The 22880-nt window shown below is 40.2% G+C and overlaps 1 protein-coding gene across 1 annotated transcript in view; it reads left to right on the forward strand.

The window, feature by feature from the left end:
• MICU1 (mitochondrial calcium uptake 1) overlaps positions 1 to 22880 on the forward strand; it is a 175706-nt gene that overhangs the window by 71195 nt on the left and 81631 nt on the right. Inside the window, exon 6 of the mRNA XM_083364802.1 lies at positions 14416 to 14530. Within this exon, the coding sequence (XP_083220928.1) occupies positions 14416 to 14530 (115 nt within the window). The remainder of the gene's footprint in view (positions 1 to 14415; positions 14531 to 22880) is intronic.

Below are 22880 nucleotides of genomic sequence, written 5' to 3' on the forward strand. Positions count from 1 at the left end.
TTTTTTTCCCTGTCTCAGAGGAATGGAATATGTAAAATGGCCCTCATTTTTCTCTTGAAAATGGAAATAGGAAGGTGTGCCCTTGGCTACCATATCCACTGTATCCGCATTGGGTATCAATATCCTAAATTCACTGTAGTCCTCTTTTATATATACGTGGGTCAAATCAGAAAGCTAAACTTACAGGTTCAGAAAAGGTCATCTTTCATCTTAATAGTTTTTTCTCTTCTTCATCTTTTTTTTTTAATCCCATTTATATCCCGCCCTTCTCCGAAGACTCAGGGCGGCTTACAATCTAAGCACAAATCAATGTGCTTAGCAGTAGCCTTCATTCTATGTATATGCCTGCTTATTAGGGCTTTCCCCCCCCCCCAAGCAGCATTATTACAAAGTCAGCTTAATTGCCCCCAACAATCTGGGTCCTCATTTTACCTACCTCAGAAGGATGGAAGGCTGAGTCAACCTTGAGCCTGGTGGGACTCGAACCTGCACTAATTGAAGGCAGCTGGTGTTACTTAAGGAGGCATTAGCCCACTGCTCCACCATCTTCCTAGGTTCTTAACTCTTTGGGTAATGCACCCAAATAAAAGTCAGTGCTTCTGTTATTTTTCTTTTTTCTTTTTGTTATTATTTTTAATTTTTACTGTTTCTTTTGACTTCGCTTTCTTTTTACCTTTTACTGGCTAATCTGTCATTGCAATAAACTGCAGTGTTGCTGGTGCAGTTTTAAGTGTTTGAACTTTTGCTAATCTTTCTGTTCTTCCTGTAAGGCCGACTTCCCTGTTTTTTCCAGAGATAGGATAGCATTCACACCACCTGCCCTGGGATAGTAGAAAGAATTCTAACATGCAGCCACGTTGTTTTTCCTCCATCTCATTTTGCTCCCTGCAGATGTGGGGTGATGTTCTGCATTTTTATCAGCGCATCTGGATGGGCAGAAGGAATAATTTAAGTTGTCATTGGTGACAGCTTCAAATGCATTCAGTTTAAGCCCCTGCTGCCAACTATTTATCAGACTGACTGATGGAACAAGCTGATGAACACACTTCTTGGTTATATTCTGGAGTGTGATTAAGAAACACTGTGGCATTTAATATTTGATACCATTCTCTGAACTATCAACTTCCTTTTGTCGAGAAGGAAGCACAGGTTGTTGTTGTTAGTTGCGAAGTCGTGTCCGACCCATCGCGACCCTATGGACAATGTTCCTCCAGGCCTTCCTGTCCTCTACCATCTTCTGGAGTCCATTTAAGCTCACGCCTACTGCTTCAGTGACTCCATCCAGCCACCTCATTCTCTGTCGTCCCCTTCTTCTCTTGCCCTCAATCTTTCCCAGCATTAGGCTCTTCTCCAGTGAGTCCTTCCTTCTCATTAGGTGGCCAAAGTATTTGAGTTTTAGCTTCAGGATCTGGCTTTCTAAAGAGCAGTCAGGGTTGATCTCCTCTAGGACTGACCGGTTTGATCACCTTGCAGTCCAAGGGACTCGCAGGAGTCTTCTCCAGCACCACAGTTCAAAGGCCTCAATTCTTTTGCGCTCAGCCTTTCTTATGGTCCAACTTTCACTGCCATACATTGCAACTGGGAAGACCATAGCCTTGACTATACGCACTTTTGTTGACAGGGTGATGTCTCTGCTTTTTAGTGTGCTGTCTAGATTTGCCATTGCTTTCCTCCCCAGGAGCAAGCGTCTTTTAATTTCTTGGCTACAGTCCCCATCTGCAGTGATCTTGGAGCCCAGGAAAATAAAATCTGTCACTACCTCCATTTCTTCCCCATCTATTTGCCAGGAATTGAGAGGGCCAGATGCCATGATCTTGGTTTTCTTAATGTTTAGTTTCAACCCAAGCACAGGTAGTCCTTGACCTATGCCCAATTGTGACCAGAATTTCTGGTACTAAGCGAGTCACACCAAATTTTATGACCTTCTTGCTATGATTCTTAAGTGAATCACTGCAGTTATTAAATGAGTCACATGGTCATTAAGTAAATCAAGCTTCCCATTGGCTTTGCTTTTCAGAAGCCAGCTGGGAAGGTTGCAGATGGTGATCACATGTTGCAACTATCAGAAATACATGCCAGTTGCCAAGTGCCCAAATTTTGATCTCGTGGGGATGCTGCAACAGTTGTAAGTGTGAGGACTGATTGTAAGTCACTTTTCTTCAGTGCTGTTGTATCATCGAATAGTCTCCAAAGAAACGGTTACAAGTTGAGGACTAACTATATAATTCAAAGTGTGCGATCAAAGTATTGTCAGTTTTTAAAATGTGTATGCTGCTCTTTGAAACTCTTTTCTCCAAAATGCTCCAAAATAAGACTTATGATATTTGGCCATATGCAGCCTTGTTCACATTTTTCTAATGTGTAATAAGCACATATTTTATAAATAAGTACAATGGCTTGCCTTTTTTTCTAAAATACTGCGTTAGATTTTTAGACGTTTATTTGTTTTATGGACCCTTGTGTCAGGGTCCTTTGGACCCTGCTTGTATCCTACGAAGGACTTGTCTTGACGCCCAGTTTATTCTTTCATCATAGATGAATGAATGTCTTAACTGTAGTTAATTTGAACTGGAATTGTCAAGCAATTTTGGATATGTTTGAAAAGACAATTTAGATATCTCTTCATAAGAGCTCTGTTTGGGAGGACAGGAAATTCAGGAAATTCAGAGGGCCAGGAACTTAGATTTAGTTGTGCTGAAAAAAAAGTAGGTTTTTCAGTGGATTCCCTATATTCTTTTGCTGATTTATCTCATTCATATTACTTTCAAATTGCTTTTCTTTCCTTATCTTAACAGAACAGCTCCTCTTGGTATGCATTGCAGGAGAGGGAAAAACCTAAATTAGCAATATGTGCACAGCTTTAATTATCAGTGTTGTGTGCATGTTTATATAAAATGCTGCGTTTCCTTCAAAATCTCCAATTGTTTGAAAAGATTTTGACAGATGGTACTCTGCTTTGGTGTACCTTATCAAGAGAAGTAATTATTTGTATAACCATGTCTGTGCCTTTTACAACACCCAGAAGATGAGATGTTAGCATATATTTTAGTAAATTTGTTCTCCAGATAACTGGGCCAGCTGTCAAAGATATATTGGAATCTCAGGTTAACCATGAAGTCAGCCATTAATTTTAAGTGCAATGGTTAATTGGGTTAATTTGCAGTTCCACACTGAGGTTATTGTCAAGGAAAATAGGTTCCAAAGAACCATCTGCTTCTGCAGCCTTAGTTCCTGAGGTGTTTTAGGGCAAGGGTCTTCAAACCTGGCCCTTTTATGACACATGCACCAACTCCCAGAATTCTGCAACTTGAAGTCCACAAGTCATAAAGGAGCCAAGTTTGAAGGCCCCTGTTTTAGGGTATAGCTTCCATTACCTTGATAACATGGATGTCTATTATCCAACATGTGGAAGACACCAAGCTGGAGAAGAAGAGAGGTGATTGGTGACTTTGGTAACTAGAGGAGTGATTGGTAACATTGCCTTTTTCTTATAAAAGTTGTTTTATATCTGCAAACTGGAGATGATGGTAGAGGGCAATCAGGCTGCCACATCTTCCCCCCCCCCCCATTATGACAGGGATGATCCGGCTGATCTGGTTGGTTAGGTGGTTGTCCCCTTCCTACCTCAATGCTTCACGTGTGTTCTCTCAAAGCTGGAAGAGGACACCGGAAGAGGACAACCAGATAGAAAAATATATGAACTGTTGGTTTCTTCTTGGCTCTGCTGAAACTTGAAGGCTTCGTATTTTGCTGGCATAAACTGAAAGTAGTGAACTAGTCTATTATATATACTGTATATATGTATATTCCTTCTGTTCTTGATATTGTTGCAGGCCACTTGAAGTGTCACTGATTTCCTCCCCTTTATTTGTTGCTTCTAAGGAGTTCACCCATTCTTTCTTCCTGAAATGTTAACTTGCTATTCTTTTTATTCTGTGGTTCCTGCCGTTATGATGTACATGATATTTTTTTTGTTGGTTTATTTTTCCTATTGTTGTAACAAACCTTTGCTCATTTTCTTCCTTTTCTTCCTAACCTTTACCCCTCTTCTCAGGATTTTTGGCAGGTACTGACTTGTCAGCATGTGCTTTAACCAGTTTGTGCTTCAGATCCCATATTCACCCCTTTTAAAAGGGACAGCATATATATTATGTATATATATATATATATTCTCCATCACCTTTCTTAAAATAGAAGTTTTCTTTACTTGGATAGTGCTACTTAAATAAATTAAAATATGGGCTTTTAAAACTTTTTTGATGGGAAAAACTACTAAGGGGAATTCATGGCTAAGCTATTTCATATAGTGTGCAGGTTTTGATTTTGATTTTTTTTCCATTTATGTAAAGTCACTAGATCCATTTCATTACCAGGCTTAACAGCTTCCTGGATGCATTTTATGAACATTTTCTATTCTTTGACCAAATGAAATAATATTTTTTTTCTTTACGATGAGAGAAATAAAACATGTTGATTTAAGGTATTGAATGTTTTATGTCCCATAAAAATAGGGGGGAAAAGAAAAATAGAAAAGTTGATTTAAGGAAAAGGGCATTTCCTTGAGCTTAGTTGTGTTCAACATAGTACTGGAACATATTTTCAATATAATACATTTCTATTATCAGTTTCCTTGAGATAATAACTTTGGCTCCTTTGACACCTTTGATTCCCACCCCCCCACAATTTTTACTAAGCCATTCGAATGAAAAAGATTGGCTCCCAAGAAGATATGAATAGAAATTCACTGTTGATTTTTAAACTGCATTTCAGGATCATCCTATCATAATTTACCTGGTTCAGGTAAATTATGAAGGAATTAGTAATGAGAGAGAAGAGCTGTCTACAGACTCCACTTGGGATTACATTACAACAGAGGTGGGCACTTAATTTTCCCAAGGGGACACATGAGAAACTGAGACGGTACATAGGCATGCACACATGCACATATGTAAATTTTTTTTTAAAGTTGTGTTCGAAATAAAAGCAATCCATGTTGGCCGGACAGGGACAGTCAAAGCGCCAGATGTGGCCAGACACTGTAAAAATCTCAGGTTTGCATTAAAGGCTGTTTTGCTGTTAATATTGTCTTTTTAAAAATGCAAATAGCATCAGAAAAAAATATGATAATTTGGACACAGTTCTCATGCAGAATAAATTATCTCCTCGGCTTTCTGAGCCTGCAAGTTTAAGATTTCCTCCCTGTGCAAATCCAGCTTTCAGAAGTGGGATTTGTTCTTCAACATTTGTTCTTCAACAGATATTCAGATCACGGATATCACTCTTCCCCCAATCCTTCTCCAATGGCCAATGATAAAGGTAGTCCTTGACTTATGACCACAATTGGAACCGGAATTTCTGTTGCTAAGCAATGAGATCATAAGAATGAGTTATGTGACCACATCATTTAGCGATGGCAATCCTGGTAGCCCTGGTTGCTGTTGTGCATAATAATAATAATAATAATAATAATAATAATAATAATAATAATAATAATAATAATAATAATAATAATAATAAGAAGAAGAAGAAGAAGAAGAAGAAGAAGAAGAAGAAGAAGAAGAAGAAGAAGAAGAAGAAGAAGAAGAAGAAGAAGAAGAAGTTGGAAGGGACTTTGGAGGTCATCTAGTCCAACTCCCTGCTCAGGCAGGAAACCCTATACCATTTCAGACAAATGGCTGTCCAGTCTCTTCTTAAAAACTTAGGGGAATTAGGGTGGGGGGGGAAGCACGATAATGACAGAAATATGTTTCTAATGACATTCTAGGAAGCTCTCTAGCTTTCACATTTGCTAATGTTTATGGCTGGAGTGTGCCTCTAATAGCTTTGAGCATTTCCCAGAGTAAGGGGTCACAATTCTAAATTGTAGTCTGAGTTCTAATTGACAAATGTGTTTGTCTGTGGAAGATTTCCCCAAGGAGGCCTTTATAACATGAAACAATACATCCTGAGCAAATTGGGCATTTTATAAGAAGGGTGATATTTGGCATCTGTACTGACAAGTATTGAATATGAAGCCTCACGTAGGCCCTGGAGAAAGACCTTGAAGCACTCTTCACTTGTTTGGCCATATGTCATATGTGAGTCATTGTAGAATACTGATCAACTTGATTCACTTTTCTGAGAGGAAATTTTTGGTTTTAAAGATGTGTTAATTTTTTTTTCACTGTTGATAAATCGGATGCCATGGCCTAGTTTTATACTGAAACGTATACGTATTCTTCCTTAGTAAATGTTGTTGCTGGCTTCTCTTTGCTAGAGACACTTCTTCAGCCATAGATTGTTTCTTGGCTATACGTTATGCAAAACACTGCAGAAAATCTTTGCTACGTTGTGGTGCACCCTAACATTTCAGTTTGTTTTTCTTACGAGCTAGTACATTTTTAGCCGTCTTTCCAGTAGCATCTCTCCACAAACACAACAGAGCAATGAAGGCAAATTATGCCCCGTGCTGATCAATAAATCATTGCCTCTCTCTCTTAAACTTTGTGCGTGCAATTTTTGTTGCCTAAAGAATACATTGATTTTGGAAGAACCCAGTGGGGTAGTCTTCTCCAAGTTGCAAAATTCTATATTGCACTCAGAGTGTACAATGAAAGAATAAATACCTAAATGATTTGAAGAGACAAATCCAGTTTCTGAATATTGGAGATCCACCAGTTATGAGGAATACCAGATATATTCTGTCCCTTTTAAAGAGGCTTTTTTCCTTCTTGCTTTCTTTAGAAGGACTCATCCCTTGCTTGCTGGGCTCCTGCTGCCTGCCTGGGTCTGGGGGTATTGGTGGCTTGTTTTCCTCTGAACAGTAGAATGCTAGCCTTCTAAGTTTTTGCATTTCAGGTGCACCTTTTTTTAATGGCGATGGTTACTCAATTTGTTACCGGTAAAAGTCTCCATGCACATTTCTCTTTCTAGCCTCTGAAAACCACCCGGAATACAAATCTTGCTCGGCACATCATGAGGTCAATTTTACGGAGGAAGATTGCATACTGTTCTTTAAAAAAAACAAAAAACCCAGTTTTCATTTTTCTCATGGGAATAAATGTTTTTTTTTCCCCTTGGCTCAAATTGTAAAATGTGCACTGTGCACATTTTTGTGGGATTGTTCTGATCTTCTAGGTTTACTGTGCAAAGAAATTGCAAAGCAGTTTCCCCACCAAGGCTGCAGTATTTCATAAAAATGTTCATCTCCATACTTTTAAAAAAAAATCACCCGGATTATATTAATTTTACTGCTAATATAAAACATGCTTTTTTAGTTAGCTGCAGCACCCTGTTTACTGCACCACCCTGTTATAGTTCAGTAGTGCAGCCCAGTAGTTGCCTGAAAATAAGCCTCATTACACCTGGAATGAGACTTTCTCTCAGATACCTTGTTTTCCTGAAAGTAAGACCTACCCCGAAAATAAGCCCTAGCTTGATTTTTGGGGGCTGGGCCTAATATAAGTCCTACCCCCCAAAATAAGTTTGGGGGTGAGGCACACACCTAAAAATCAAGCTAGGGTGGGTGGGGGGGTGGCACTGCCCTACGTGCCCCACCCCTGCTTACCAGGCCTCCCATAAATTGACACCTCCCTCTGCTCTCTGGTCCACTTCTGCAGTGTTCCTGGCCTGCATTTTGCAGTCAGAGACTTTTCCGGAAGACCTCTGCAGCCGAGAACCGAGCTATGGATTCAATCCATAGCTCGGTCCTTGGCTGCAGAGGCCTTCCGGAAAGGCCTCTGACTGCAAAATGCAGGCCAGAGCTTCATTCTCAGCTGCAGAATGAAGCTGCTCCTTCAGCTGCAGAAGAAATGGGCCAGCTGGGTGGTGCTGTCAATGCCACCGCCACGAGGTGAGTGGAAAAGACAACCCCCAAAATTAAGACCTGGTGCCTCTTTTGGAGACAAAAAAATAAATAAGACTGGGTCTTATTTTCAGGGAAACACAGTTTCTATAGGACTGCAGTCTGAGCTTAACATGCTCTATTTGATCATGTGTATAAAGTTTGGGTGGGGGAAAATGGACAATTTCTCCATTAGACCTTTCAAGCTAATTTTGCAGAGATTTTCTCCTGGATTTGTTAGCACCACCAAATAGATTCAAATAATCAATTAAAGAATCAAAATTCATTGGCTAAGCTCCTTAATTGCTATGGTACTAAAGATTCCACTTTTATTTTATTTTTTTGAGACTCTCAGGTTGTTATTTACATAGACAAATTCGCATCCAGTGATTTTGAAGCAACCACAGTTCAAGTATCTTGGTAGTGAGCAATCAAAAGAGATTTCAGAGGTGTAGATTTCTTGCCCATCTGTTGAAACTAAGCGATGTTAAAATATATTGGTATTAAAAACCCATTGGATAACAGCTTGGAAAGGATAACTATTAGGGCTGTGCACAGTGTGAAAATTATTGGAAATTGTCCATTGGATTTCACATGAACATAACATCTCTCTTTTATGCATTAAAGCAGCCATCTGTTACAAGCTTCCGTGCAAACCTGAAAAAATGATGTCGCTGCTTTCAGGACTTGCCTCATTAAAATTAAATTTAAATTAATATTATCCTTAAGGCAGACAGAACTTTTTTTTTCAGGTTTGCCAACATGCATTTAATGAACAGTTGAGATCGATACTGCAGTCTCTTCCGTATTCATGTTAGAGAACCTGGAATGTTTTTTCCCTATAAAAAAAGTCCATCCTAGTTAATTCAGTTTTACTTCGTAATACACAATTCTCTTTGCCTTTAAACTTTTCTAACATTCCACCAATTCCAGATGACTTAGTGAAAAGTTTACTTACATCCAAGTGAGTGCATAAGAGCCTCATGCTGCCAGTTACAAGAAGATTACTTGAATTTCTGTGTACATTATGCAGTTAGCAAACCTGAGAGTGGTCAATGGGGATTGAAAGAGAATGATATTACAACAAATATAATACACAGAATCTTAAGCATTCATGGTTGTCCAGTTACTGTAATCCCAAAAGGGCAGATGAGACCAAACAATTTATCTAAATTGTTAAGATGAACGCAGTTCTGGTACACATATACAGTACATATTTTGTTTGATGAAAAAGTAATGATTGCTTAAGATTATCAACTTTTTTTAAAAAAAAGTATTGAAGTGTAAATAGTAATGGCATGGAAATTATCACTGAACATTCACTGCTTTCCTTCATGATTTAAGACAAATGATCAGTTTATAGTCATTTTCCATTAATTGTGTTCCCCATATCTCTAGGTATACAGACATTGCTCATTAACTTTTTGATATTATATGAAAGTTAAAATAATATTATCATTGAGGGTTGTGTTCTTGAAAACAATGCTGGTGACTTTGAATTAAGATGATCGTCTGTTTATAGTTATGGTGTGCTCAAATTGGCAATCTGCACTCATGTTTCATCCAAATCAGATTAGATTACATTCAGATTTGCAGAACTGGAAAGAAATGGGTGGGGACTGCAGTTTTCTCTAGTTCCTTCTAGCTCCTAGTAGCATTTACTATTCTGTTGTGGTAGGTAACAACTAGACTAGCTTTTCTGGAACAGAACAAAGCATTGTAAGGAAATGGAATCCAAAGATTCTAATTCTTTTCTCCAGCATAAACTGTCCTTAGGCTGCAAGGTCCTTCCTTCCTTCCTTCCTTCCTTCCTTCCTTCCTTCCTTCCTTCCTTCCTTCCTTCCTTCCCTCCCTCCCTCCCTCCCTCCCTCCCTTAATTTTTCTTAATTCATTAAAGCCAGAATTTAAAATAATAATAATAATAATATAGATTCTAAATTAATGCAATTTATTCCTTTTATTCCAAATATATGTCCTCAAAAACAACAACAACAACAACCTGGAGACACAGATAAAATTGCAAAATCTGCTTGTTAAATGTACACTGACCAAGGGTATATTGGAATAGGCATTGTTGTGATGATTGCTAATATTAATGTGCTAGTTCAATTTCTGAAATTGAATTTGTGGTACTAGGAAATAAAGTGATATAATTTTTGGCATGTTTTTTTTTATATTTGGTGTTTCATAATTCATATATCCCAAAGCATATTACTAAAATCTGTGCTTTAATAAGGCTTTTGGAATCTTACGTGCTTGGCTGTTTATGTGATGACGGAAGTGTCCATAAATTTTTAGGTTAAATGTGTCAATCCTATTTTGAATTTAATTGCAGTTTTAAAACCCCTAGTCCTTTTTTTCTTTGATACAGAAGATACTGATATAGCCATATATGTAAATGTACTTTGTGATACTATATAGTAGTGTATACATTATTCCTTACAACAATTAGATGCTACTGTATCAACTTCTCTTTTGGAACATACGAATACTTATGTTGTCACTTTGACAATCAGGCCTTTGCTGGTTTGTCTTAAAACATTTGTTCCTGCCTGGTTCATACCCAGCATCGTCATCAAAATGAATTTACTTTTTATTCATCATTTAATTAAAGGTCTAAATCAATGTTTCCCAATTATGACCATTTTCAGATGTGTGAACTTGGAATCTTAGAATTCTACCACCAGTATGGTCATTGATGAGAAATGTGAGAGTTGAAATTGACGTATCTGGAAATTGCCGAGTCTGGGAAACATTTGTCTAAATCCACTTGACTGAAATTTAACTGGTCACATCTTTGACTATATTGCAGTAGGGACAATATATGCACTAGTCTTACGTGTTGATATAGACTATTCAGCTGAGCAGTGTGGTGGCCTAGTGGTGAAGACGCTCGCCTCCCACTTGGAAGGTTGAGAGTTCAATCCTAGGTAGCATCAGTTATTTCTCTCCTAGGGTGCAAGGAAAAAATATCTACTGCGAACTCTGCTTGGCATCAGGAAGGGCATCCAGACAGTAAAAGCTCAGCTCCATCCAGTCGCCCTGACCAGAATTAAGAAATTACAGGGTCGTAAAAAGGGAGTTGGTATATTATTCAGTCGCACTATGATTATTTCTAGATGCTTGTATTCTATGACTAGAGTAGCTTTCATTTTACTAGGAACATTATTTTAAATTCTAAATGGATTGAATAGAATTATTTAGTGTGACAATGAGCTTCAGGCAATATTGAACAGACTTGGCTGATTTGGGGAAATATAAATTTTTTCAGTAGGCCAAACTTTTTTAAAAAATAATAATCATCACATTTATGCAGTAATGCTTCCCTTTTTATAAACAGGAACTTTATAAAATAGTTAACTTGATAACAGGTAGGAATGAATTTGGAATCCAGATGCAAAGAGGAGTTATGTGGGCGGAGCAGAATGTACTATTAGTCTTTCTGATATCAATGGCAAGTCATTAAGAGATGCCTAATCTACTTACCATTAACCACATGTCATTTATAACTACTACTATTACTACTACTACCACTGATTATACCACACCTGCATGTTTGCTTTGTAAATAACTTGCACTTGATTCAAGAGTAATAATGCATTGTGCTGGAATGATAGTTGAGGAAGATGGCGTTGAGATTCATAAAACACATTCTTACGCAAGAGAAACTGGTTTTTAATAGAATGTGTTTGAATTACTGACATGCCTGTAGTCGTGTCTATTTCACAAAACTGCATCAAGGTGTCAGAAGCTCATTCATTATGATATTTAGAACTTCATAATACAAAGTGGATATTCTTAGCAGTAGTATATATGAACTATATATTGTTCCTACTCCTAATGTAAAGAAAGATACAGAATGCCATAAGAAAATTGTAAATAATAATGGGGGTAAATATTGTTTTGGTCTAATGTTTTACAAGCAGAATGCCTTTAAATGTGTTTAAAATCTTAAATTAAAGTTCTGCCTCTCTAAATTTGCAATCTGTTTTTCCGTAGAAATAAATCTCATCATTTCAATGGAACTTTCTTTACACTTAGAGTTGCATGCTAAGGAGTTGCTAAAATGACAAGAGATAGGAGTAGTAACAGTATGACTGCATGATCTTGAAATTGTAACGCTGTAAACAACAGACTTCTGATTTTAGGCAGTTTTCATAATGTTAGAGAGCAGTGACTCATCATTTCCAGATGTTGTCAACTGTATGTATAAAATGTTGGCCATACTGTACAATATTCTTATGTAGCTTTCCCTTTTGATCTTTTCAGAATAAATATAATGACACTGACAGATAACGACAGAAGAGAGTATTTGTAGTTCACATGTGAACTACATATTTGTGGGGTCTTTGATGCTCTTTGAGCTTGTTGAACTATTTGCAGATGTTTCATTACCCACCTAGGTAACATCATCAGTGCTAGAAGGGAGTGTGTGTGTGGGGGGGGGGAAGAGGTTTTATATACTGATAGCTTTCCCTATCAAGTGTTGATGGGAGCGTTTTTGGTGGTTCCGTCCTTAGGCTGTTGTTTAATGTTTGAAAGCCACCAAGTTCAGAGAACACCAAGGACTTCACAAATATAATGAGTTAATACCGCTATCAGTATTTTGCAGAATAAGTACACCTTTGCTACTTCTCACTCCCTCAAATGTTTTCCCTGATTCTTGTTATGAGTTCTCCCTTGATATTTTGGCAATCCTAAAGAGATAGAGACAGGGACGCGGTGGCTCAGTGGGTTAGGACGCTGAGCTTGTTGATCAGAAGGTCAGCAGTTTGGCGGGTCGAATCCCGAGTGCCACGTAACAGAGTGAGCGCTTGTTACTTGTCCCAGCTTCTGCCAACCTAGCAGTTCGAAAGCACGTAAAAATGCAAGTAGAAAAATAGGGACCACTACGGTGGGAAGGTAACAGCGTTCCGTGCGCCTTTGGCATCTAGTCATGCCGGCCACATGACCACGGAGACGTCCTCGGACAAGCGCTGGCTCTTCGGCTTTGAAACGGAGATGAGCACCGGCCCCTAGAGTCGGAAACGACTAGCACGCATGTGCGGGGGAACCTTTACCTTTACCTTTAAAGAGATAGAATTATTGGGGGGGGGAAGTTTGCTGATTATCGTTTCTCTCGGTATGGTTGGTTTATTATGGCTTTATCTCCAGTTCTGGTACTTCAGACAGAAATAAAATGATAGCATCTGATGGCATGCATCTAAATCTCAATCTCGGTTTCTAATCAATGCTTTCTCTACGTTTCTTATTTATGGCTATCACTGTTTCAAGCGTTTCTTACTCTTCAAATGCAACAGACGATGCTATGATGATGTCAGTGTGCTTTAAATGTCATTGCTTAACAAATTGTCTTTCCTTTATCTCATATATGATGGGATCCTCGCTAGACAGAGGTAACAGATAGGGAACAGTTGTATAACTGGACCCTGGTGTGTTGTTGATGGTGTCTTTTGTTCCCTAATACTGCTCTTAAATTTGTGCTCGTGACTTATGTGCTCCTGTGCTTGCATGTTTCATATACATTAACCACAACTCACTTGATCCTTTTGAATATTTCTGTTTCTTCTCTCTCTCTGTGTGTGTGCGCGCGCGTGTGCGGTGCTTGTAAAAAAATGTCTTCTAATACTTCTGAAAAAATTAACTGCTTTAAAATCATAAAACTTAACCTCTCTAACCCAACTTTTGCATCTTTTTTTTGGCCTTTAAAACTTCAGAAGGCAAAATGACTTAATAGCTTCCAGTTTACTAATTAAATGCATGGATAGAATGAGAAAGAAGAGAAATTGTTGGATCAGAACGGTCTGTCTGCTTTACAATTACCAATGGATGATAAACTGTGGCCTCTTAATCATGAAACTGAGATTAGGTTTGGTCTTTTACCTTTATTTTCATCAGCATAGCATTCCCCAATCCTACTGTTAAAAATAGTTTTCCATTATGTCTACCTTGCCAGAAATCATAACTAAGACAATTCCTTTAAATCGCATCTTCCAAGCTAGTTCAGTTTTGCAGTTTTAAAAAACATGTGGTACTATTAATTCTGGTTTCCTGCAATAGTGCAACACTGCTATTAAATTCAAGTGCTGTAGCCTGCTTCCTATTTCATAATCAAATTAAGAGATGGGCAGTATTTTATCTGTGCATAGAAGTATAAAGGCTCTCCAAAGCAACCATCAGTAAATTCTTTCTGGTCACTATGTATTAAAAATGGCAAGACAGGAGCTTTAAAATATCTGCTACTAAATTAGAAGGAAACAAAGCATATCTTGATTTGCTTTGGATTGAAAATGTTAATAGGACAATCCTAGCCTGTTCACTTAGAAATAATTCCAGTATTCAGAGAGATTTAGACTCAAATAAGGACTGAAATTTATGTAAAATATCGATAGAAGACAACTTAGTTTTAATATTTTAACCCCCAAAAGCCCATCTGACAGATTTAAAGGCTGGAAAGGTATCTGGGTGGTAATAAAAGGGATTTAGAAAATGAATAATGGCAATAATAACAGAGTATTAAAGCTGTGGTCTGTTATTAATTAAATATATTTTTCCTCTCTTGGGATTGTGGTATTCGTAATCTTTTAAAATAGAGAATCTCCCAGGAACGCGAGAAGTTTGCTGATGAAGACAGCATCTTTTATGCCCTTGGAGAATGTGGCTTGATTTCCTTTTCTGATTACATCTTCCTCACAACGGTTCTGTCAAGTAAGTACATGTTTTTGTTCCATACTGTTTCCATTTCAATTTTTTTTTCTGAATACAGAATAATAGAGTTCAAAGGGATCTGCTATTACCATTTAAACACCATCGGCATTGACAAAATCACCACCCATCAATTGCAAAAGGCAGTTTTACTTGGAACAGCTTACATTCTGCAACAATATACCTCGATGATTAAACGATATCTGCCTATCCCAGGTCCTTGAGATGGACTTGATGGGTGGATAAAAATGTCAAATCCAGTCTAAACATCTGGCTGATTGTGCAAGAAGCCAACAATGTTTTTGTGATTTGATCACGCTCACAGATGTTGTCAATGTGCATTCATTCCTCCATTTTTAGATGATTTCTTTGGGTCCCATTTGTGGTTGATGTATCAGAAATGAACAAGCTCTTTTCTTCTTCCTCTTGGAAACATTCCTGTTTTATCAATTTTGGATTTGGTTTCAGTCCTCTGTCATTTATCTTGCTGGAGAAAGAACAGCACTAATTCTGTCTAGTTGAGAGTATTCTCTTGTTTTCCTATCTTGTTCTAAGTCGTTTGGCTTGGGAAACTGTGCATATTCTGCATTTGGCCCCCGTGAGAGAGGAAAAGAATTATATGTACATCATTAAATTCTCTATCTGGAAAAAAATCTAACAAAACTTGTTTGGGAATTAAAATTCAGAGCACATGGAGGAATCAGTTCCACATATGCTAAATGTTTTATTTACCAAACCTGTATGACCCCTGCTCTCCTTGCTAACCTTTTAACTCTGTCTTAACCTCTTCAATAATCAAGACACATCCTGAAACTCTTTTAGATGTTTTAAATAACAGCCTCAGCACTTGAACAAGATTCAAGTCAGGCCACGATCCACATAACATCATACCTACAGTGACTCCTGGGGAACACAGAGACACAGTGGCTCAGTGGCTTAATGATGCTGGAGATATGGTTTCAGCTGCGGTGGTTTGAGCCCTAGGTCTGTGTGGCAGAGTGAGCTCCTGTCACTCACCTCAGCTTCTGTCTACCTAACAGTTTGAAAACATGTTATACACAGGGCTTTTTTTGTCATAGAACGCTCAGAACGGAGTTCCGGCACCTTTTTTGGATGGAACCTTGTAGGGTAGGCAAGGCGGGTTATATGACATGTGTGAGTTCCGGCACCTTTTTCTTTTACAAAAAAAGCACTGGTTATACAAGTAGATAGATAGGTGTCATTTTGGTAGGGAGAAGACCTGGTGCTCTGTTCAGGCAGTCAAATTCCTGACGGCTCTGAACTTTCCCAGGTGTGGCGCCCGCTTGCGAGACAGCTTCGGGAAAGGAGATGGCCTTGGGTGACATTGCAGGAAGAGTTGCTTGTCTTCTTCTTTGGTACGAAGCCAGCTCTCCCTCCTATGGGCACCTTGGGAAGTGCACGAGCGTTTCCTATAACAGGACTGGTACCTTGGCAAGCCAAACTGCTACTCTGCAATAGCATTGTGGTTTCCTGGCTACTGTAAGCAACACCATACGCTAACAACAACAACCTCTGGGGATCACCATAGTTTCAGACAGAATCCTGCTGAATCGAGCATGTTTGTTTTGTCATTGAATGGTGGCCTTTCCTGCCAGTGCACCAGTGGCAGTGCTAGCACTGGCAGTGCCAGCGCTACGTAAGGGCTAACTTTCCACATTTGAGTAGGAAGGTGAGGCTTAGTTGAAGCCTTTGGTTCCTTCCTTCCCATTAGTAGTAGAATTTTGCAGTGCCCAAAGGCGTTGAGATGGGGAGTCCAGAAGACAACAAGGGCATTGCTGGTCAGCTATATTTATCATGGAAAACAATTCTGTGTGTAGCTGACCATCTTTTACAGAAACGCACACCTGCACAAAGAGAATACTAATCTGTCTGCAAATGTTTTTGTTTTGAAAATAACCAGTTTGGCCAGGTGAATATTTATTTATTTATTTATTTATTTATTCGTTTTATATACCGCCCTTCTCCCGGAGGACTCAGGGCGGTGTACAGAGCAAAGTAAGTATACAATAAACCAACAATAAAACAAATAAAACCCCAGATCTACAAATAAAACCCCAAATCTATCAGGCCAGGCCGGCTTGCTGGAATAGATAGGTTTTTAAATCTCGCTGAAAGGTGTGAAGGTCGGGGGCCATCCGGATTTCGGCTGGTAAGCGGTTCCAGAGGATTGGCGCACCCACCGAGAATGCTCTCCCCCTGGGGGTCACCAGCCGGCATTCTCTGACCGGTGGCACCCTGAGGAGGCCCTCTCTGTGGGAGCGCACAGGACGGAGGGGTGTTGACGCTGGCAGTAGGTGCTCCTGTAGGTAATCCGGACCCATGCCATGTAGGGCTTTGTATGTCATCACTAGCACCTTGAATTTCACCCGGAAGGCAACTGGAAGCCAGTGCAGCTCACGAAGCAGAGGTGTAATATGGGAGTATCGGGGAGCCCCCAAAAGCGTCCGTGCAGCTGCACTCTGTACCAGCTGAAGCTTCCGAGTGATTCTCAAGGGCAGCCCCATGTAAAGAGCGTTGCAGTAGTCAAGACGAGAGGTCACAAGTGCATGGGTGACTGTACGTAAGGCATCCAGGTCCAGATAGGGTCGTAGCTGGTGCACCAGACGAACCTGAGTGAAAGCCCCCCTAGTCACAGCTCCTATGTGATCTTCTAAGGAGAGCTGTGAATCTAGGAGGACACCCAGGTTGCGAGCCCTATCTACGGGGGGCAGTAACTCGCCCCCAATATTAAGGGATGGAATACTCTGAATATCCTGACATGCCGGTATGTACAGCCATTCAGTCTTGTCCGGGTTGAGTTGAAGGCTGTTCCTCCCCATCCATTCCCGGACTGCTTCCAGGCAACGGGACATCACGTCAAGGGCATCACTGATGTGGTTTGGGGTCGAGATGAAAAGCTGGGTGTCATCAGCATACTGATGATAACCCACTCCAAAACCACGGATGATCTCACCTAGCGGCTTCATATAGATGTTAAACAGGAGAGGTGAGAATAGTATGTTGGCAAGCAAAAAAAAATCAATACCATAAAAATGAAATGTTTTTCCCACTTTCTGGTGTGCACATGTGTTATTAGGTCTCATTTTCAGAACCGGACAACTGAAAGAAGCTGAGGCATCAGAACAGCCATTCCCATGTTAACTTTCCTTGTGGCTAGAAGAATAAAGAGAGGAAAATGGTTGTTCCTCCAGTAAAATTCTTGCTGTGGAATTAGGAGTTTAAAGATATAACATGCAGCATGCCAAGTTCTTTTATGAGTTGATCTTTTGTGTGCATTTTTTTTAAAAAAAATATTTTTATAATTCTGCATAGTGAATTCAGCAGCCTCAAGCCTTTTGATGGTTCTGCTGCTCTTTGCAGTTTTGGGATTATAACATTTTGAGACTAGCTGAGCTTCTGATATCATAGAATCTTCATAAACAGCTATCCAAATCAGACTGAACATGTCACCTAGGACAAAAGTTCCTGCAACTAAGATATTAATGCCACTCAGAGTGAAACCTTCTTTGAGTTGTATAAAATGTGGACATCCTGATGCGTGTTGTGATTCCTCGCCAGCTGGGGGATCCGGCAGCTGAGTCTGAGGAATCAGCTGAGGAGGAGGGGCCTGGAGTGGCATTAGAGTCAGAGGATGGCTCTGAGGAGCTCCAAGACTTACAGTTGGACAAGGAGCCTGGCCCCTCTACTTGCACTCAGGCTGAGACACAGCTGTGCTGGGAGCCTGAGTTGGACAGTGAGAAGAACAGTTGGGAAATCTCCAGGATGCACGAAAGCGCAGACAAGAGAAGCAAGTAGGACAGAGGAATGCAATGGGACGGCTCCAAAGGCAAAGGAGAAGGCATTAGGAAGCCACGCCTTGGCTGAATTATAAAAGGGAAGATGTGGGAGGTCCTGGTTGCCAAAGGCAACCGTTTGTGCTGAGGATTGAGTTTCTGTGGACTGTGTTTGTTTGCCTTGGACATTGACTCAGGTCTGTGAGAATAAAGGGTTGTTTTTTTCTTGCGGTTCCTGCCAGTTTCTTGGAAGAGTGGTTTCTCTTTGTGATCATAACAAGGACTCACGTAGACTGGGACAGAACAACTGTCAGGGCAATGGAGTATGAGGAAAAGTGCAAAGAAGAGCAACTAAGATGGTTAAAGGTCTGGAGACTAAAACATATGAAGAATGGTTACAGGATTTGGGTTTGGTTTGTTGTTAGTTGCGAAGTCGTGTCCGACCCATCGCGACCCTATGGACAACGTTCCTCCAGGCCTTCCTGTCCTCTACCATCTTCTGGAGTCCATTTAAGCTCACGCCTACTGCTTCAGTGACTCCATCCAGCCACCTCATTCTCTGTTGTCCCCTTCTTCTCTTGCCCTCAATCTTTCCCAGCATTAGGCTCTTCTCCAGTGAGTCCTTCCTTCTCATTAGGTGACCAAAGTATTTGAGTTTTAGCTTCAGGATCTGGCCTTCTAAAGAGCAGTCAGGGTTGATCTCCTCTAGGACTGACCGGTTTGATCGCCTTGCAGTCCAAGGGACTCGCAGGAGTCTTCTCCAGCACCATAGTTCAAAGGCCTCAATTCTTTGGCGCTCAGCCTTTCTTATGGTCCAACTTTCACTGCCATACATTGCATGGGTTTGGTTAGTCTAGAGCACAGGTCTGCAACCCGCGGCTCCGGAGCCGCATGCGGCTCTTTCAGCCGTCTCCTGCGGCTCCCAGTCCTCTGCCCTTCATGGCATGGGTCCGGAATACCTTGGGGAGCACCTGCAGCCGGCGTCAACTTCCCTCCGCCCAGTACGCTCCCACAGAGAAGGCCTCCTCAGGGTGCCACCGGTCAAAGAATGCCGACTGGTGGCCCCCAGGGGGAGGGCATTCTCTGTGGGTGCACCGGATTTATGGAACCATCTTCCGGTCGAGCTCCGGATGGCACCCGATCTCCGCTCCTTCCGGCGCGATCTTAAAACCCATCTCTTTAAACAAGCTGGCCTGGCCTGATGGGACGGGGTGGGATTTTTATAAATGGACTTTAATTTTTAATCTGTATTAATTTATTATGGGCATTGTTTAATCACGTTTTAATAATTTTTAATTTTTGTATCTAGTTTTTATGTATTGCCCTGTTCACCGCCCTGAGTCCTCCGGGAGAAGGGCGGTATATAAATTACATTAATAAATAAATAAATAAAAGTGCAGTCCAAAAAAAAAAAGTGGGACTAAAAAAGTTCAACCAATTCAAATATGCAGGGTAGGTGCATATCTCACCTTGGCTCCACTCTTCAGTCAAACCCTGTTCTGCGCATGCGCACATGTACACCCATGCGCACACATTTTTTGTGGCTCCCAGTTTTTCCTTTTGTGAGGGAACCGGTTCCGAGTGGCTCTTTCACTGTTTCAGGTTGCTGACCCCTGGTCTAGAGCAAAGAAGGATTAGGGTTCACATGATAGCAGTATTCCAGTATTTCAGAAGTTGGCACAAGAGGGAGGGGTCAACTTATTTACCAAAGCACCACCTATAGGCAGGACAAGAAACAATGGATGGAAACTAACCAAGGAGAGACGCAACCTGGCACTAAGGAGAAATTTCCTAACAGTGAGAATAATTAACCAGTGGAACGGCTTGTTTCCAGAAGTTGTGGGTGCTCTTATCACTGCAGGCTTTTAAGAAGAGACTGGATAGTCACTTGTCTGAAATGGTATAGGGCAGGGGTAGGCAACCTCGGCTCTTTTATGACTCATGGACTTCAACTCCCAGAATTCCTGAGTCAGCTATGCTGACTCAGGAATTCTGGGAGTTGAAGTCCATGAGTCATAAAAGAGCCGAGGTTGCCTACCCCTGGTATAGGGTCTCCTGCTTGAGCAGGGGGTTGGACTAGAAGACCTCCAAGGTCCGTTCCAGTTCTGTTTTGATTGATGGATTGAAAGTGGAAGAAAGAGACAGTAGAAGGATTAGTCTTTTTATACTTTATCAAATGATTAAAGTTTGTTGCTAATTTATATTTATTAAAATGTGTTGTCTGAGTGCTGTTTGTCCTCAGTCATCTTCTATATTGGAAAAAGTCTGGCCAATGATTTGCAGACAAGGGTGTGCTTGACAGTATTCACAGTATGGAGGTTTTGCAGTATGATAATGCAAATTCTTCATGATTGCACCCTTGGGCAACTAGCACTACGTTTAATCAATGCTATTTGATTAAAGTTACTTGCATTTACAGAGAGTAATAAATTCTGTTCACTTTACTGATAAGGCCATATGCCAGTTGTCAGAAAAATGTAATTACTTGAAACATTTCTCCATAGAGTTAGAAAGTGAGAACAGAACAGAACAGAACAGAATAGAATAGAATAGTATAGAGCTGGAAGGGACCTTGGAGGTCTTCTAGTCCAGCCCCCTGCTCAAGCAGGAGAACCTATACCGTCTCGGACAGGTGAATGTCTAGTCTCTTAAAAATCTCCAGTGATGGAGTGCCCACGATTTCTGGGGGTAGCCTTTTCCACTGGTTGGTTATCCTCACTGTCTGGAAGATAGAAGACTATTGTGTGCAGCAGAAAGATATATAGGTAGTCCTCAACTTACAACAGTTCATTTAGTGACCGTTCAGAGTTACAACGGGACTGAAAAAAAGTGACTTATGACTTGTTTTTCACACTTCTGACCATTGCAGCATCCCCGTGGTCACGTGATCAAAATTTACACACTTACTTGGCAACTGGTTCATATTTATGACAGTTGCTGCATCTTCTGGTCATGTGATCCCCTTTTGCGACCTTTTGACAGGCAAAATCAATGGGGAAGCCAGATTCACTTCACAGCCGTGTTACTAACTTATCAGCTGCAGTGATTCACTTAACAGTGGTGGCAAGAAAGGTCATAAAATGGGACCAAACACACTTAACAAATGTCTCACTTAACCACAGAAATGTTGGGCTCCGTTGCCATAAGTCAAGGACTACCTGGATTCTGCCTTGTCCATGCCTGCAATACTAATTCCTGGATCCAGGCCAGCTCTCTTCGTTTGGCTTAATTTAAATCCCAATACAATTGCTTCTTCTTTGGAACTTGGAGATTATTATATTTTCCATCCTTGTCATTTGTTTTTGAAGATAAAAGGTAAAGGTAAAGGTTCCCCTGCACATGCGTGCTAGTCGTTTCCGACTCTAGGGGCCGGTGCTCATCTCCATTTCAAAGCCGCTTGTCCAAGGACGTCTCCGTGGTCATGTGGCCGGCATGACTAGACGCCAAAGGCGCACGGAACGCTGTTACCTTCCCACCGTAGTGGTCCCTATTTTTCTACTTGCATTTTTACGTGCTTTCGAACTGCTAGGTTGGCAGAAGCTTGGACGAGTAACAGGCTCTCACTCTGTTACGCGGCACTCGGGATTCGACCCGCCAAACTGCCGACCTTCTGATCGACAAGCTCAGCGTTTTTGAAGATAGCTCCTATCTATTTTCTTGATGTTTTCTTGATGTTTTACTGTTCCTCCCTTGGTGTGTTGGTGTTAAATTATCCACCTATTTCAAGTGTAGATGTTTGGCTTTTGAGAAAGATACGAATTGCTTTTGGTGTGCTCACATGATACCTTAACCATGGATTTGGCACAAAATCAGAATCCGCACATTGGTTTTATTCTTTGACTCTTATTCTTTGGTTCTGAGTTGTAAATAACCTGTTTGTTGTCTCCGTTCGATAAAGTTGTCTGTTTCTGCTTTTAATGAATTTAACTATGAAGGGACGAGAACAGAATAAATTTACTGTTATTGGAACATTGAATACTAATGAGCTATATGGCTCAGGAATTCTGGGAGTTGAATTCCACGAGTCATAAAAGAGCCAAGGTTGCCTACCCCTGGGCTAGGCAAAAGGGACTGAAGTGCAAAATAGCTAGATAACATTTGGAAGCAGTATGTATGCTGAACTCTAAGGAGGAAGACCAGGTATAGCATAATCAGACTGGCAAGATTCTGTTATAATAGCCAAGCTCAATAAAAAGTAATTTTGGCCTTCTTTTAGAGTTGATTTCCTTTTTTTTAATAAATGAATCTTTATTTACATTTCGTGTTAAAAACACACCATACACCAACAAAGACAAAAAAAACCATTTACAATATACAAAAAACGAAGAAATCAAAAAATTGAAAACCATTTCAAAAATTTCACATTATATCTACTTCTAAACTAACAATTATATTCCACTCATTAAGTCTCTTATAACTATTCAACTCCAAAGCTCATTCATTAACAAAGACTATATCACTTCATTTTTGACCAACCTCCAAGCCACCCTCATTTCTTTAATCTTTTATCCATCCAAATATACCATTTACGGTATTCCATGATAGAAATGCTGGTGTCT

Source organism: Vipera ursinii (genome assembly GCF_947247035.1).
Source record: "Vipera ursinii genome assembly, chromosome: 5".
In the NCBI taxonomy this organism is placed as follows: Eukaryota; Metazoa; Chordata; class Lepidosauria; order Squamata; family Viperidae; genus Vipera; species Vipera ursinii.